Below are 15,887 nucleotides of genomic sequence, written 5' to 3' on the forward strand. Positions count from 1 at the left end.
AAACCCCCTCCAGTTTTGAAGCATGTGTGTGTTTGTACACAACAGAAGATGACATTTTCACACAACAAAACTCTCTGCTGACTTTTCCTACCTGCTTCCTGTTGTTTCATCCTTAAGCCTTCTTGATGTTGCTTCTTTGCAGACCTGATTAGTCAGTTCCTTCTTAATTAAGGCTATTCTACAGTTCACCAAAACCTTTCTAGTAATCATTTCTTGCATTATTCTGCTTTTCACTCTGTGACTTCTCAAAACCTGCCCACTCCATGTACATAAGCTTTCTGAATAGCCATCTGCTAAATATCCTCTTGTCCTTCTTAAAAAGAACAGCTTTTACAGCAAATACAGACTAGCAATAAACATAGATACTTGTGCCTTATTCCTGTTAAGAGTATTTGGATTCTAAGTTCTGTTTGTTTGTTTCTGAGGTACAAGAATATGGTTTGAGGCCTGTATATTTTAAGCATCCTAGTACTGTGAAAATTAACCATGGGGTCTTTCTCTTATGTAGCTCCCTTTGAAAGAATAGGTAACCTTGATCATTATTCTATATAATTTTTATTTATTTTTTCTTTTCCTGCTCAGGTGACAAATGCTCATCAGGAATCCTTAGAGAATCATGTGCGAGTGCAGGCTGCAGCCTTAGATAGCTTTAGTGAAATGAACAGCTCCTTGACATCAGCATCAATAGACTTGCAGGTACATTTTAATAGCTGTTTCACAGCTGACAACCACCTTTTCTGACATGGATTTAAAAGCATACATAAAATATGGATGACAGATACAGATTCTAACACTAAACAAGCCCATAAAGTACTGTCTTGGCTGTCTAAGGCAGCTAATTTAGGAGGCAAAGACCAAATTCCAACACCTGTGTTTTTAAAAACCTATTAAAAATAGCGTACAATAAAGAGATGCTGATCTGCAGCAGACTAATGTCATTAGGCATGTCTCTATGAAATATCTAAGGTGAAAATGTGATTTGTTTTGTGTTGTGCAAAACGGTTCATCTCCTGACTGATCCCTCCCTTCACTGGTTAACAGAAATGGAAGTGGCCTGTTTGGATGCTAAACACTTGTGGGAATTTACATACCTGTGAAATGTAGGGGGAGGGAGAAGGTGGGAATGAATTTTCTGTGTTAAAGACTTACAGGTATCTGAGCTGAAAATCTTAATGTTCCTGCTTTCTTGTATGTCACAGTTTTTCCTCAGTCTAGTGTATTTAATATGTATAATATGGCACTTGGAGAGAAGAAAGGAAGACTGTTGGGAGTAGTATTCATGATGAAATATATCCATGTTCCTTTGTTAGTTTTTTTTCTTATAGCATTCCAGGACTTGATTTCACTAAGCACGTTCCTCATGGAAATATCTCCTAGTACACAAAATACAACTAGAGCTATCATTTTAAACATTAAAACATGCAAAATTGTTCCCACTGCATTGATACATCAGGAAACTAAATGTTCTGTCTCTTCCATAATCTCTTGACTGTATTAGTTCACCAAGTTATTTGTGATTTTTAATATGTGGTTTGCCTCTTTCCTCTAGAAAACTCTAGTTGACGTTACATTGGAGAACACTGATATAAGGGAACAAATAAGGAATTTAAAACATACGCATGAACAATCTATGGAAAAGCTGAGAGAGAAGCAAAAGCAACTGGAAACAGCACAAATAGAAAACCAGTTACTGAAATTAAAGGTGTGGTATATAAAATCCCCTAAAAATATTGCCCAGTGAGGGCATTAGGAGTATGTTAAATGAATTCTTATATCGTATTTGTAAAGTGTTCTTCATTCTTCATGCCTTCATCATTCCGTAGAGCTGACGTATTGCTGTGAATCAATCCTGTTTTAATAACAAAGAATCTCAGCTGGCAGGGGTCAGTCTTTCCATAACATAGGATTGTCATTCAGGGATGTTGGCAGGTGAAAATTCAAACTATAGAAGAGTTATTAGCTTCCATTGCTGTAAGAAAAGGAATATTATAACTCTATATGGTACTATAAGAATTTCTTCATGATGAATTCCTTTGGTGTTGCACAACTTTTAATAGGCAGTCTGTTAAGTCTTATGAGCTTGTGGTCCACAGATACATGCTGTAACAGCCAGTGTCTTGGAAAGAGAATTCAGCTATTCCTTTCTGAGAAATGGAATAAAATGCAAACTGAAAAGTTTTACATGGCAGAAATCTTGACCGTGTTCTCCACTAATCTGCCAAATGTATTCCTTTACTGTCATTAAAAAAAACCAACCCAAAACAAAACCAAAACAAAAGCAAAATCAAAGCCAAAGGCAACAATAACCAAGCAAACAAAAAACCTTCTGGAAACCTTTGCCTCTTCTAAAATTGCTCAATGTAGACTAATTTGGATATAGACTATCAGGATTTGTCACTGTGAAATTAAGGTAACTGCTGGTTTATTAATGTTTAATTTTTCCAACGCAGATGTTTCTTTTTGGCTCTCTAGTGACTTGCATTCATGCTTAGCGATGAATGGTTAAAAGAGAAGAAGGTATTTCTGCTCCTAAGGGCAGAGAACCACAGGTTAAATCCAAGTTCAACTGAATACATAAGGACTTGTTTCTCTTTGAGCATATCAAGGTCTGCATAATACGTACCCTGCTTTAATGAGGAAAAACTTTAAATTTTGCCCTCAAAGTGGATAAAATTCTTCATTGCTGTCTTTGAAAGTTAAACATAAAATTGCCAAGACATCTGGGATTTAATTCCAGGGGTGAATGTAAGAGGAGGGTTTGGAATCTGGGGGGATAGCAATTGAAAAGCAGTAACTACCATATGCTGTGATTCTTTTCTGGGTAGGAGAACACACCCGTGTAGCTTATTAAGGATCTTTGGCTTATTCATACAATCATAACAATACCTGAGGTTGGAGACACGGCTTAGGAGTCCCACAACAGATGCCCTGATGCACCTGCCTTTTATGCTTGTTTTTACTCTCCTGATTGCTCAAGCTGTAAGATGATGGAGAGACAGTGCCAAAGATCATATTCCAGTTCAGCATATCTTAGACTCTGGGTTTTCATTGTTGGCTTTTTCTGAATGATATGATTATTTCAGGCTTCTTGAAACATGGAAGGTTTCTTTTTGTACTGAGAGCTAACTCTGCTCACTCCCTCTCGCAAAGTGCAGGTTGCTGCCCTTGCCCCAGCGTTGGTCTAGGTGAGGTGCCAAAGGAGACAACTGCAGTAGAATTAATGTTCTTCAGAGCTCAGACTCTTCAGGATGAAATACGCAGTTGTTAAACAGGGTAGTAAAACAGCTTGTTCCCCCCATGCAAGATAAACACAGGGGTTTAATAAATCTTTTAGTCCTTGAAATGGAAAAACAAACAAAAACCCCAGGAACAAGCAAGCAAACACACAGATCCAAACCCACCCACTGAAAAGGCCCCCAGTGATACTAAAACCCTAATCATCAGAACCAGGTATTTTGTGGTTGTGTGAACTGTAGTGATTGGCGAGGAGCACTTTATTCTTCTCTCACATGACAGTGTATTCCTCCTCTTCCTGACATTTTTGTAGGACCCACAGCATTTCAGTACAACCTTGTCTGATTTATAGCATCTGTAATAAAAGAACTAAGTCCTGGACTAGCTATTTTATTGATGCTTACAGAGTAGATGGGTTTAAGCTATGACTATCCTATCTGGTGTTTAATGACTGAGGGTGTGGTTCAGTCAGTGTTTTGAGCCAACAGAAGGGGGAAATCCTGTCTCTGAATTACCATTCCTGCCCTCTTCCCTGCAGCAATAGTAAAGTTTCTGGTCATGTGGTTAGAAATTAACCCCTCCACACCCTGAGAATATTGTCTGATTCTTCTCTAACCTGCTTTTCTTCATGAGCACCCCAGTTTTTGTGCCGACACAAAGCGCAGTGTGTGGAAAAGCAAGGGAGAGAAGGGACCATACAGCTGTGTCTTCTAGTTAACAAGACAGGCTTAGGTTCAGCTTGAAGTAATTATTGCTTTGAGGTTCATGATCATTTAGAAACAGTAGTTGAGTCTAGGTGATCTCTAATCTATGCTTCTTTAAAATGAGGGGAGACAAATATCTTTTCAGTGGGAAACAAGTGATTTGGGTCTGTTACAGAAGGGCTTAGTAAAGAGTCATAGCCTGGTCTTGGATGAGCAATAACTAGTTAAATTTAGACAACGTGAAACTTGATGAAATGGTAACTTCTACAAACTCAAATTACTTACATATTGGCAGAGTACTGTAAATGGTCTTGATGCAAATGAAAATCTGCTTTAGCAGTGTCAAATCTATAACAAGGTGGAGCTGAAGTTCAAAGTGCTACTCTCACATCATGTGAACTTCACTCCTCCTGCTGCCAGCAGTGCTGTACTGACTGACAGGTCAAACTTCCTCTCTCATAGGTGGAATCATCGCAGGAAGCCAATGCTGAAGTCATGAGAGAGATGACAAGAAAACTGTACAGTCAGTATGAGGAAAAAATGCGAGAAGAGGAGCAGAAACATAAAGCTGAGAAAGAAATCCTCCTAGTATGTACAATCAGTCTGTAAGAGTGGTGCTTAGCTTGGGTGTTTCTGAATCACTTAATATTCCAGAGCTGACGTGTGTTCCTTCACGCCTGTCTCTGTGAACTAGTCATGCTAAGGCTATTAAGCTTTACAAGCTTTTGTGTTTGAAAGACTAAGAAAACAATGTGTTCAAACATAGTAACAGTGATGATAATGTAGATTTCAAAATTTGATATGGAGTAAGTTGCAGTTTTTGTCTTTTGATTCTCTCAAAAAAAAAAAGAAAGGAAAATATAATGTCCAATTTTAGTTATAGTTTGAGAGGGAACAACTTAACTGAATAATACTGGAGGAAGAACTCTTCCTGTTCCCTGCTTTCTCTCCGCTATCAAGTAAAACCTTTCTATGAGCAGTTAGTTATTGCATTTTTCTAGCAGGAAAAGTAGATAATGATGGAAACTGAAGGTAGATTCCCCAGTCTCTTAATATTGTTTTATATATAAAGTACAAAGCTGAACATAGCAAACTGTGGTGTCTAAAATGCTATCTTCTGCAACACCATATTTTTCTTATATTGTTACTCATGGCATCCTCAGAAGGGAAAGCACATATCTAAGAAATGGATAAAAGTTTTTCTTGAATTTTCATAATGATGTTTTAAAATGCACTTCAAAATACCCCAGAACTTTTGTTCTATATAATTCACCTTTAAGGTCACAACTCTTCCAGACTCCTGGGCAGATATAGTGAAAAGATTTGAGCTCTTCTTGAAAGCCATTATCCTGGCTCTATGTGATGTTAATGTGACTGTAAGCATTCTTATTTGAAGGAGGAAACAAATCGGCTTCTGAAGGCTATTGAAGAGGCAAATAAGAAGATGCAGATTACAGAAACAAGCATACAGGAAAAAGACCAGAGAATTGGTGAGCTGGACCGGCTGATTGAACGCATGGAAGAGGTATGAGAGTTAGTTGGGTACCAACTTTATATGAAATATAGAAGTGCATGGAGGAAATGAGTTTCTTTTTTTCCTTTCCCTTTTCCATTTCCACTACTCAGTACCCTGATTAGTGACATACTATTGCTGTTTGCATCTATCTTAATTATTGTATCCATATAAGTAAATGGATCTGGTTTACCACGAAGACACTATGCTTAAGTGGTTCTTCTGTCTTTGTAGTGGTCTTTATAGTCAGGGCTGCCTAAGGTGTCAAAATTTATTTATTAAATTAACCATTATTTTAAATAAAGAGTTAAAGAAGACCATTCAGTCTTCCTTCAGTGTGCAAGGTCTCCTAAGCCTAATGATCCAAAGTCTCTTAGAATTGCTGTTTGTAGGTTCACGGAATGCATAGAGTTTTGCATGGGGATAGATGAGGAACTGACTGAGAGCATAAATTGGGGTTGTTGGTTGATGAGAAGCTCAACATGACCCAGCAGCGTGTGCTTGCAGCCCAGAAACCAACCATGTTCTGGGCCTCATCAAAAGGAGCATGACCAGGTTGAGGGAGGGGATTCTATCCCTCTATTCCACTCTCATGAGACCCCACCTGGGGTACTGTCTTCAGCTGTGGGGTCCCCAACACAAGAGGGATGTGAACCTGCTTGAGCAAGTCCAGAGGAGACCAGAAAGATGGTCAAAGGGCTGGAGCACCTTTCCTATGAAGACAGGCTGAGAGAATTGGGCTTGTTCAGCGTGGAGAAGAGAGGGCTCTGAGCAGACCTTAGAGCAGGTTTCCAGTACCAAATCTTGATCTGATCTTTAAGGTCCTTTCCAACCCAAACAGTTATGATTCTACGATTGATTAAAATGTACTTAGTTAGCAATAGATACTCCTATTTAGCTGTTTATAGTCTTGATGGGAATTTTATCTCCAAATTTCTCCACTTGGGAATGAAACGCTGAACTGAAAGCTTCAGATTAAAATGCCTTGAGGATTTTTCTGTGGGTATCTAACAGCCACTTAATTTTCCATGCTGATATCTTATTTAAATTATAGCTCAGAATAATTTGAGGAAAGAACTTAAAAAATCATTTTTACTGCCTTTTAATCCAAAACTTACATTCTTCCTTTCCTGCTGGTATTAAAAAGCATTAATTATTCCTCTCCCTGGCTAAATATTCCCTACCAAACTGTAATTGAGAGCAAGTTTTTGACGATTGAGTTTTAGAGCTCTGAAAGCAGAAAAGCTCTGAGACATTTACCTCTTGTGACAGTGTCAAGTGTGACACTTCTGTAAAACTAGTTGTAGTACTTTTTGCATTGCTTCTTTGCATTTCCTTATTTCCCTTCTTCTCTTTTATGGGCTACGCTCCAGGGCAAAACTCAGACTAGTCATCAAATTATTATTATTTTAATCTATTGTTAAGCCTAAAAATATCAGCCTAACAGTTATGGTGAAATTTCCTCTTAGTTTTCTGGTATCATTCCCCTAACTGAGAATGAATGTTACTGTTTAGTCCTCAGACTGAATAGTGTCACCCTAGACAGCATAAGAACAGCCCTTCCAAAAGGCTCCCATGCTCTTGGATGTACTTTGGCATTTCTCATTTCATTTAATAGCAGGCATCTCATTATCTTTAAAGATCTGTGCTTTGCTATCTAAAATACAGAAGCAGAGAGCATTCTAGTAAGTGAAGGGACTATGATCTTCTGTTCTTACACATGAAGTGTTTTTTTCAATGGCTTAAACTTAGTACATTAAATATTTGTTACCAAGAAATAGATTTTTATGAGCCTGTCTTGTTGGCTTGACTGGGTAGTCTAATGTGAATTTGTATTGAACCTTTTATCTAATGCTTGCAAATCTATTAGCAGAACTAGTGATTATACTGAGAAGTCATTCAGTTTAAGATGCCCTTTAGCAGCTCCATTAACTTAATCTGGGCTTCTCCCTACAATTTGTATTTTGCAGTGAATAAAAGATTGCAGTATAGTTTTTAAGTACAGATGAGTTTCTTCATGTTGGTTATTTAATTTGCTCTTATCTGGCTAATACTTGCAGAATAAAACCAAATGCCTCTTAAATTCCCATTAAAGTGGACAGCAGACTCCTCTGTTAGTTTGTGTTGACTCAGTCCCAAAGCCTCATAGGTTTTTCACAGGTGCTGTGCTGGTGGACGCCTGAAAATTAAACAAGAATATTCTGGGGAAGCAAATAGAGCAATATCTTGTGTCTCAGCCTTGGATTGAGAGATTTTTTGAAGGGATAACTTGGAAAAATTTACATTTATGTTGTTTAAGATTGTGATGACTCATCTTGTTATTCAAAATCCTCAGTTTAAAGTACAACTGTACATCTTCAAAAAGGAAATTGAAAACTCTGATCTTATTTCCATGCATAGCTGGGAATTTGATTTTATTCTTACGCATCCTGTGTGCCTTTATGAATTTTGTTTAATCAGTTTCTATTTTAATTTCACAAATGATCTTTTGAATTGCAATGAAATATGCTTTACGAAGCCTTTATGTTTCGACACATGGATAACTGAAGGATAACATTTCTTGTTTAGGAACGTCACCAGCTGCAAAAACAACTTGAACTGAATGAAATGCAAATATCTGGAGCAAAATCCGAAAACAACTCCGACACTGAAAGGTGAGATATGTCTTGTCTGTGGAACTTGTGGTATTGCTAAGAAACTGTGGGGGGGGTTGGTTTGTTTTTCAAAGACACCTGAATTTTATTTTATCTATCTTTAAAATTGCAGTCTTGTAGGGATTGTCCATCTGAATGTAAGCTTATTTACACATAAAATACCAAGAGGATTAATTCTTGCAACAAAACCCCCACATTGATGCATCTTTCTTAAAAACTGTTTGCAAGCGTGCATAAAAGAGGGAAAGCAGGAAATATATTTAAGGCTTGGAGGAGCTGGTGAACATTAACGTATGCACATGAACAAAGTGAAGGTGTGGAAGAAATCTGTCATGTAGTATCACAGTGCAGAAGTAAGCTACAAAGTTATTTGGGTAAGGTAAGGTCGATATTACTGGCAGTGAGTCCCCTGTGAATGGTTGTTCTCAAAAGCATGAAGCTTAGAAGAAAGATCTAGTAGTGTGGTGGCACCTGGATGTGCTGTTTCTGCCCATAGATGGCATATACATCCATTACTATTTATTTGAGGCTGACAGAGCATCATGACTAAGCAAAAGAGAAGCTCAAGCAAAGCCAAAGGCAAAGTTTCTGTCCAGCACTGAAATAGCATAACTGCCATTTGAGTGAAAATTGCATCTGCCATTTAAAAGTTTATATGACACTACTTAAATGGGTAAAAATGAATCATAAGTAGAGACTGAATAATTGTTCTTGATAATAACTTGTATTTCTGTGCCACCAAGAAATAAAGTTTTTAGGGTTTGGCATCCCACTTCTTCAGGAAGCATAACATAAAAGGAGGTCATTGCTGAGAGCATCTCACTGCCTAGTTGTATTGATCTATGACCAGCTTATCTGGTTTAAGGGTAATAACAGCTTTCACAGCAGCTTGTTAAAATAATGATTTAAAGTGAGCAGATATTGCATGCAACATATAATATGGAGATAAAAGATAATTGCTTTCTTCCATTACCTCTGCATAACAGATACTCTTCTTGCTTCAGTGGATCCTGCCCTGACCACTCAGCATGAAAAGCTATGCTGCAGTATAAAGAGTAAAGGCAGTGTCCAGACAAGGATTTGTGCAATTCAGGGATGCACAGAGTTACAATTTATGCAATGCAAGCAGTGAATGTGGGTTCAGATGCTGAAGTTCTTAAGTTCTCTTTACGGGTCTATACCTGACCAGACACTTGAGCTCCACCTGAGGAAGGACCTCTTTTACATTGCCGTTGCCATCAGTGCTTAAAATTTTGAATCTTTCAATGAGAGACCAAATATGTGTTACAGTTGCAATCAAAATGTAAATTGTGGGTTTGTGGGACCTTAACATACAGGACTGAAAAACCTCCAGCACTGCCTTGATTTTTTTGAGTCCTTGTCAAAGTGCTGCAGTTATAGTTCTGTAGAGTACTTCACTGCTAATAGAGACTCTTTCTGGGGGGAAACAGCTTTCACAGTCATTCACTGAAATCTTGTCATACAGTTTGCCATCTGCTGCTTTGCCTTCATATGGTTGTTCTAATTGCAGCTTCAACAGTTTCTTGTGCTGTGCACAGACCAAGATGAAAAGAGCCTTTTTGGTTTTGATTCCCCTCGTCCACTTCTCAAATTCTGTCCAATCCTGAACCTAAGAGTACAAAAGTTTACTTTGTAAGCAAGCAATTGCTTTCTTTGAAGAACTGCAAGGATTGTACATTCAGATAAAAGTGGAGGCTCCCATTGCCATCATGCCCCAAACTGACTAAAACGCTTCCCTCCTGTGTCTTTGTGTATTCTGAACCTACTTTTCTGGTAAGCTGTGAAACCAGCTTGTGGCATGCGTTCTGGGGGTCTTCAGTTTCTGTCTTGCAGAATGTATCTAAAGAGTCATTCATACAAACTTAAAACATTCACCACACTTCCTGCTTTTGGTGAGTTAATATTACTTTAGTATTAACTCCAGAATACTAACTCCAGTTATTATGTATAGTTATTAATACTAACTCCAGTATATTCTGCTGCTGTTGGCAACTATGCCAAATTGTCAACTGTAGTGGGAGAGCTTTGAGAAGGATGCCTGCAGATGTGCTTCCCGGCTTTTAGTTAGTATGCATTTCCAAAAAGATTTCAGGTGATAATAACTCATGATAAATGTGTCTTTGATGATCTGTAGTGGTAGGACAAGGGGAAATGGGTTTAAACTTAAACAGGGGAAGTTCAGGTTAGATATAAGGAAGTTCTTTACTGTGAGGGTGGTGAGGCACTGGAACAGACTGTCCAAAATAGTGGTGAATGCTCCATCCCTGGCAGTGTTCAGGGCCAGGCTGGGCGAAGCATTGGGCAGCATGGTCTAGTTCGAGATGTCCCTGCCCAGAGCAGGGGGTTGGAACCAGGTGATCTTAAAGTCCCTTCCAACTCTAACCATTCTGTGATTCTGTGATAAAGACCTAGTTATGTAAATGCTTTTCACTTCAAGGAAAAACAGACATCTTAAGGAGGTGAGCTTTATCACATTGTTTAAGTGTCAGCACTTCAGTCTCTGAGTAAGCAAGCTAGCATGCGACACAAAGGTGGGTTAGTTTGGGTGGAGACAGCCACTTTGACTAAAAGACTTCCATTAAAATGTACTTTGGACAAATTGACATCTGTCAGCACGTATGACTTGCCTACTCTTTGACCTAGTCTTCCTGATTTATGGTGGGATTGTGGAGCTTGTTCTTGTTTTGCTTTTATTGCATCGATTCCCACTCATATGCTTAATTCTTCCATGTTTTGCTAGGTCACAACATTTGGAGGAGGTAGCAGCTAGCCTAAGAGAGCGAATCAAACATCTGGATGATATGGTCCACTGCCAACAGAAGAAAGTCAAGCACATGGTTGAGGAGGTGAGATCTAGTAAAACAATTCTAAGCCTTTTGAGGGAACACTGTTTTAGTACACAATCCAAAGAACGCTCTGTTCTGTGTGCCATATCCTTATGCCACCTTAGTTGCAAATGCAATGAAAGATGAGCTAGTGAAGCAGAAAGACTAGGTGAAAGCAGTTGAATCCAGTGAGTATGGTTTACATACTATGATTTTTAGGCTGGCGTTAATTCTGGAACTCCTTAGGGTAGTCCAGGAAATACACATACAACTTGCAACTTAATTTGAAGCATGCAGAAGGTAACTGCAGAAACAGTGCAGACTGCTCATTAAGGGTTTCCTTCCTGTACAGACATGGAAGGCAAAAACTGCCTTTATTTTTTAATTAATTTTCTTTTTTCAGTGTGGTTCCTCACAGAAACAGCCAGGCAAACAGTCTTTCACCGCTCATCGTTTTCACCCTAGTTTGGGGCATCTTTATTATCTTAGCTGATAAAAATTCCTGTAAAACTTAAAGTGGCTTTCTGCTGGAAAGTGGCTTTAAGTTACACACTGCCTACATGCCAATTATCTGTTCAGCAGTCAGAAGGCTGTGACTGCAAGATCTGTGTTTCTCCAACTGGATGAAAGAATGACATGGGAAATAGGTAAATTAAGTTTAAATTGGAGCTTTGCAAAGCAGACTGACAGCACTATTACACAAGCCTTGCACATAGGAGAGGCACTCATGAAATATCTTTTATTCGTATTTGGATGTCAGACATTCACAAAATCAAATGTTTGGAAATCATTCTAACCTAAGGCATTCTTTCTGCATTCTCAATGTGCTACAATAGAATTTCTGATTAGACATGGTGCTTTTCAATTTTTATCAAGGTGGAATTTATATATAAATACCTAAATGCCAACATCCCTTTTGTTCTATAAGGTTCTGATGTAGTCCTGCTGCTTGACCCCATGTGTGGTACTAAGTGTCTTTTACACAGAGGGATGCAAAAGTATCTCTTTGCATTAAGTTTCTTCTGTCCTCAGTATAGGCTAGTATAAAGTCTTGAGGTTTTGTTTCTAGTTCAGCTTGCTGTTTTCACGGTTTTCAAACATCACAGCAGGTGGTCAAAAACTGAGCTAACACTTTATACCATGGTATTCTATTAAGAAAAACATTTCCATTCTAATAATCCCATCCATCAATTTAATGGATTATGGGAACAATTATTTAATGTATTTTGTATACCTGTAAAATGACCATCATATTATCAGGTTTCTTTTGTTCTAACCAAAAGTTCTAAAGGACTTGCCACTCTGTGATACATGTGGCAACCCAAATGATTCTGGTAATATGAAATAATAATAACTGGCCCAAGATTTATGCAAGTAATAGCTTGCCAATTCCTTTTAATCTGTCTCTGCTGGTACCTTCATATACACAGAGGGCCCTTCCAGATCTTTTTGTTATCCTGCTTAACAAGTAGAATGTTTGGTGACCAACTCATTATTTAGCTGTCTCAGTATTACCTAGCTTGATGTCAAACTACCTTCTTCTCAAAATCAATATCTATACAAATCCTTGACTGCCATGTAGCCAGCACTTTGTCTCTCTCCTTTAGTCCTTGTGCATTTTAGCTTTTCTTTTAATTCCATTTCCTTGATAACTACATGAATACCTGTAGCTACGTCTGTATGATGTAACTGAAGTTTCTGAATCTAACTAAAGACTCCTGTAACATAAGTTTGATCACGTCAGATGGCACTAAATACATTAGGCAGTTAATGTTTCTTGTGCTGTCCATGGGTTGTGTTTGTACTGTGTTTGAGGAAATACATACGATACAGTTGGCATGCACAATTTTAAACTGGACTCTTTTCATTAAAGGTCTAAAAATAGCAGCTTTAAGAATACAGAGGAAGGTAACTGTCTGCCATGGGGGAAGATTGAAAGCACTGCAGATGTTTGTGCCCTGAGCTATCCACGCATGTGGTATTTTTCATGATTTTGTGCTCTTCTCTGAGTAAACATTAGAAAATTATTTTTAGGCTTACTTTAAGCAACACTTGCTAACTATGCCATAGAAGCTGAGAAATCAGCAATGAAAATGCTTCTTAAAAGGCAGGCTTTTGAAAAGGAATGCTATCCAAAGAGGCTGTTGTGGAGTTAAGTTAAAAACTAATGAGCAACATCTCTAAATATACTTTCAAGAGTAAATAGGGAAGACTGTAATTGTGCTACTATTTAACTCCCAGAAAATATGTTCATTGGGGTATACATGAGCACAAATCCCCTCTACTTAAATTTAACTAAATGCAGAATGTAATGAATAGGAATATCTAAAAAAGTGTCACTAAAACCTACCATGTTACTCATTACTGAATACTTTCACGGCTGCTGTCTGTAAAATAACATTCCATTTTAGGGTTTATGAGGGCATTATAAGGATCAATAACTTGCATATTAAATTATATAATTGAGAAAGAATGATCAAAGCAGCTAGAAAGCCTGCTTTCTGAAACACTTAGTGCCTCTCTTGCATGAGAACAGACTGATAAGAGGCTAACATGGGAAACTCAGAAGAGAAGTGGAAAGAAAGTAATCAAAATTATCAGCAGTATTGTGCTAGATGCTGAAACAAAGCTACTGTATGAACTAAGTGTGAAGGATGGCTAAGCTTAGGCTTGCTTGACTACAGAATGAGCTTTATTTAGTATTAAGCTTGGTATGAGGGGTTCATTTTTTCAGTGTAAACCACAACAGGTTTATGCTGTTATCATCTCCAATAGAAAGTGCAGCTACAGAAATGATGAATTATTTCAGTGGGGTGCTGAATAAAAAGATGTGCTGCTTCAAACTCGTGCAGAGAACTGTCAAAATTGAACAAGTGCTGAGATGAATATGCTGGCTGAAAAATCACAAAATAGGTTGCTCTTCAGGACTTTTTAGGGAATGATGATGGATCGTTGGCAAGTGACAGATGCAGGGCATTCTGTAAAAGAGCAGCAAGCAGTAAGGAGGAAGTGAAAGAGAAACTTTATAATGGAGTTTTGTGATGCAGTACAGCTCTAACACCTCCAGTGCTGTTTGATGAGAAATGCGTTAGGAGGCTATGGTCAGTCCTAATCTAGGCATGCATGAAAGGGGATGCTGGCAGAGAAGCACCAAACATAGGAGATCATGGAGGAAAAGAGTGTTAAAGCCTCCTTTTTTGAGGACCCATCTTGTTGGTACTGAATGCAGTAAATGTGTGACCTAGGGAACTGAGCCCAGGCGAAGAATCATAGAATAGTTAGGGTTGGAACACTGCCAGGGATGGAGCATTCACAACCTCCCTGGGCAACCTATTCCAGTGCCTCACTACCCGAACAGGGAAGAATTTCCTCCTTATATCCAACCTAAACTTCCCTGTTTAAGTTTGAACCCATTACCCCTTGTCCTATCACTACTGTCCCTAATGAAGAGTCCCTCCCCAGCATCCCTATATGCCCCCTTCAGATACTGAAAGGCTGCTATGAGGTCTCCACGCAGCCTTCTCTTCTCCAGGCTGAGCAGCCCCAACTTTCTCAGCTGATCTTCATATGGGAAGTGCTCCAGTCCCCTGATCATCATCGTGGCCTCCTCTGGATTTGTTCCGACAGTTCCATGTCCTTTTTATGTTGAGGACACCAGAACTGTACACAGTACTCCAAGTGAGGTCTCACGAGAGCAGAATAAAGGGGCAGGATCACCTCCTTCGACCTGCTGGTCACACTCCTTTTGATGCAGCCCAGGATACGGTTGGCTTTCCGGGCTGCGAGCACGCACTGCCGGCTCATGTTCATTTTCTCATCGACCAACAATCACAATTCCATGTGCATATACTCCTTAGTGAAGAAATAATTTGCTTCTATTTTTTTTACCTGAAAAGAAGTCCTTCCATCTCAGGCATTAATAGAGCATTTGCCAACCTGACCTAGTCAGACCAGACATAAATTAAATAGGAGCATGGAAAATAACTTTCAGAAAAAAAGAAATGGAAGAAATTAAATGGAAGTTTGCTGGACTCGGTAACTTTCAACATCTCTGCATGTTAGATCCCATGCACACCCATTTTTCAGCCTCACAGGGATTCTCTGCTGTGAGAGCCAAGATCACAGCCCATTAGAGCACCAGTTGAGAAGAAAATTATCCTACATAGTCTTAAAGTCTCATGTTCTTAAGGCTGACAGACTTATCCCTGCTTTGAACTTGTTTGTTAAGTAAATCTGTTTGTTCTCAGCTTAGTGCAGTACACTTTATATGAAATGCAGGACTTTATTTGACAGATGTGTAGAAACCCAACCCTTTTTTCATACTATTTGTACATAGCAGGCCTTCAAAAAAGCCTTCTCAAAAGATTCAGACAGATGGCCAGAGTGGATCACCCAGAGCTCAGTGGTGAAATCAGTGAACATTAGTAGGTATGGGGGTTTTTTTCAGCTCTTGTCTTTGTAGCCCTCTCAAAGTACAGCTGGACAGAGGGGGACTTTCAAAGACAATCCAGGGAAAAGCTAGTTCGATCACATGAAAAATCTGCAGGAAGACTCACGGTGTGAAAGGTGGAACTGTGCTTATTTTGGGCCCTTCCACTACAGAGTTTCCAATGCAGAGACAGAACTGGGCAGGCAGAGGCAGGCACAGCGGTGCAATAGGAGGGCAAGGAACGCTGTTACCACATTGTTTCTTGTAGGGATGAAATTGCTTTTGCTTTTTGTGAGAGTGCTGGAAGCTTGTCTTTTATGTTATCTGTTTGGTATGGTCAGTCAGTTTATCCTGTGTGTGCCATTCTAGGAGGTGGGAGAGAGTTTAGTCTAATATAAAGCTAGAAGTCTTCAAATGAAATACAAAACATTGATTTTAAATCAGCAACAGATGTTTTTTCTGACTTATCTCAATTTCAAACCTAGAGAGATTTCAGAGAGCTTTAGT

General features: G+C 38.8%; 1 protein-coding gene across 1 annotated transcript in view; it reads left to right on the forward strand.

The window, feature by feature from the left end:
- The window catches only part of MYZAP (myocardial zonula adherens protein), a 60,301-nt gene that overhangs the window by 20,812 nt on the left and 23,602 nt on the right, over positions 1-15,887 (forward strand). Inside the window, exons 5-10 of the mRNA XM_061347497.1 lie at positions 583-696; positions 1,550-1,702; positions 4,401-4,526; positions 5,335-5,463; positions 8,020-8,105; positions 10,867-10,972. Of these exons, the coding sequence (XP_061203481.1) occupies positions 583-696; positions 1,550-1,702; positions 4,401-4,526; positions 5,335-5,463; positions 8,020-8,105; positions 10,867-10,972 (714 nt within the window). The remainder of the gene's footprint in view (positions 1-582; positions 697-1,549; positions 1,703-4,400; positions 4,527-5,334; positions 5,464-8,019; positions 8,106-10,866; positions 10,973-15,887) is intronic.

Source organism: Neopsephotus bourkii, unplaced genomic scaffold (assembly GCF_033783945.1).
Source record: "Neopsephotus bourkii isolate Nb327-2 ecotype Australia unplaced genomic scaffold, CSIRO-AGI_Nbou_v1 NB_318, whole genome shotgun sequence".
Taxonomy (NCBI): domain Eukaryota; kingdom Metazoa; phylum Chordata; class Aves; order Psittaciformes; family Psittacidae; genus Neopsephotus; species Neopsephotus bourkii.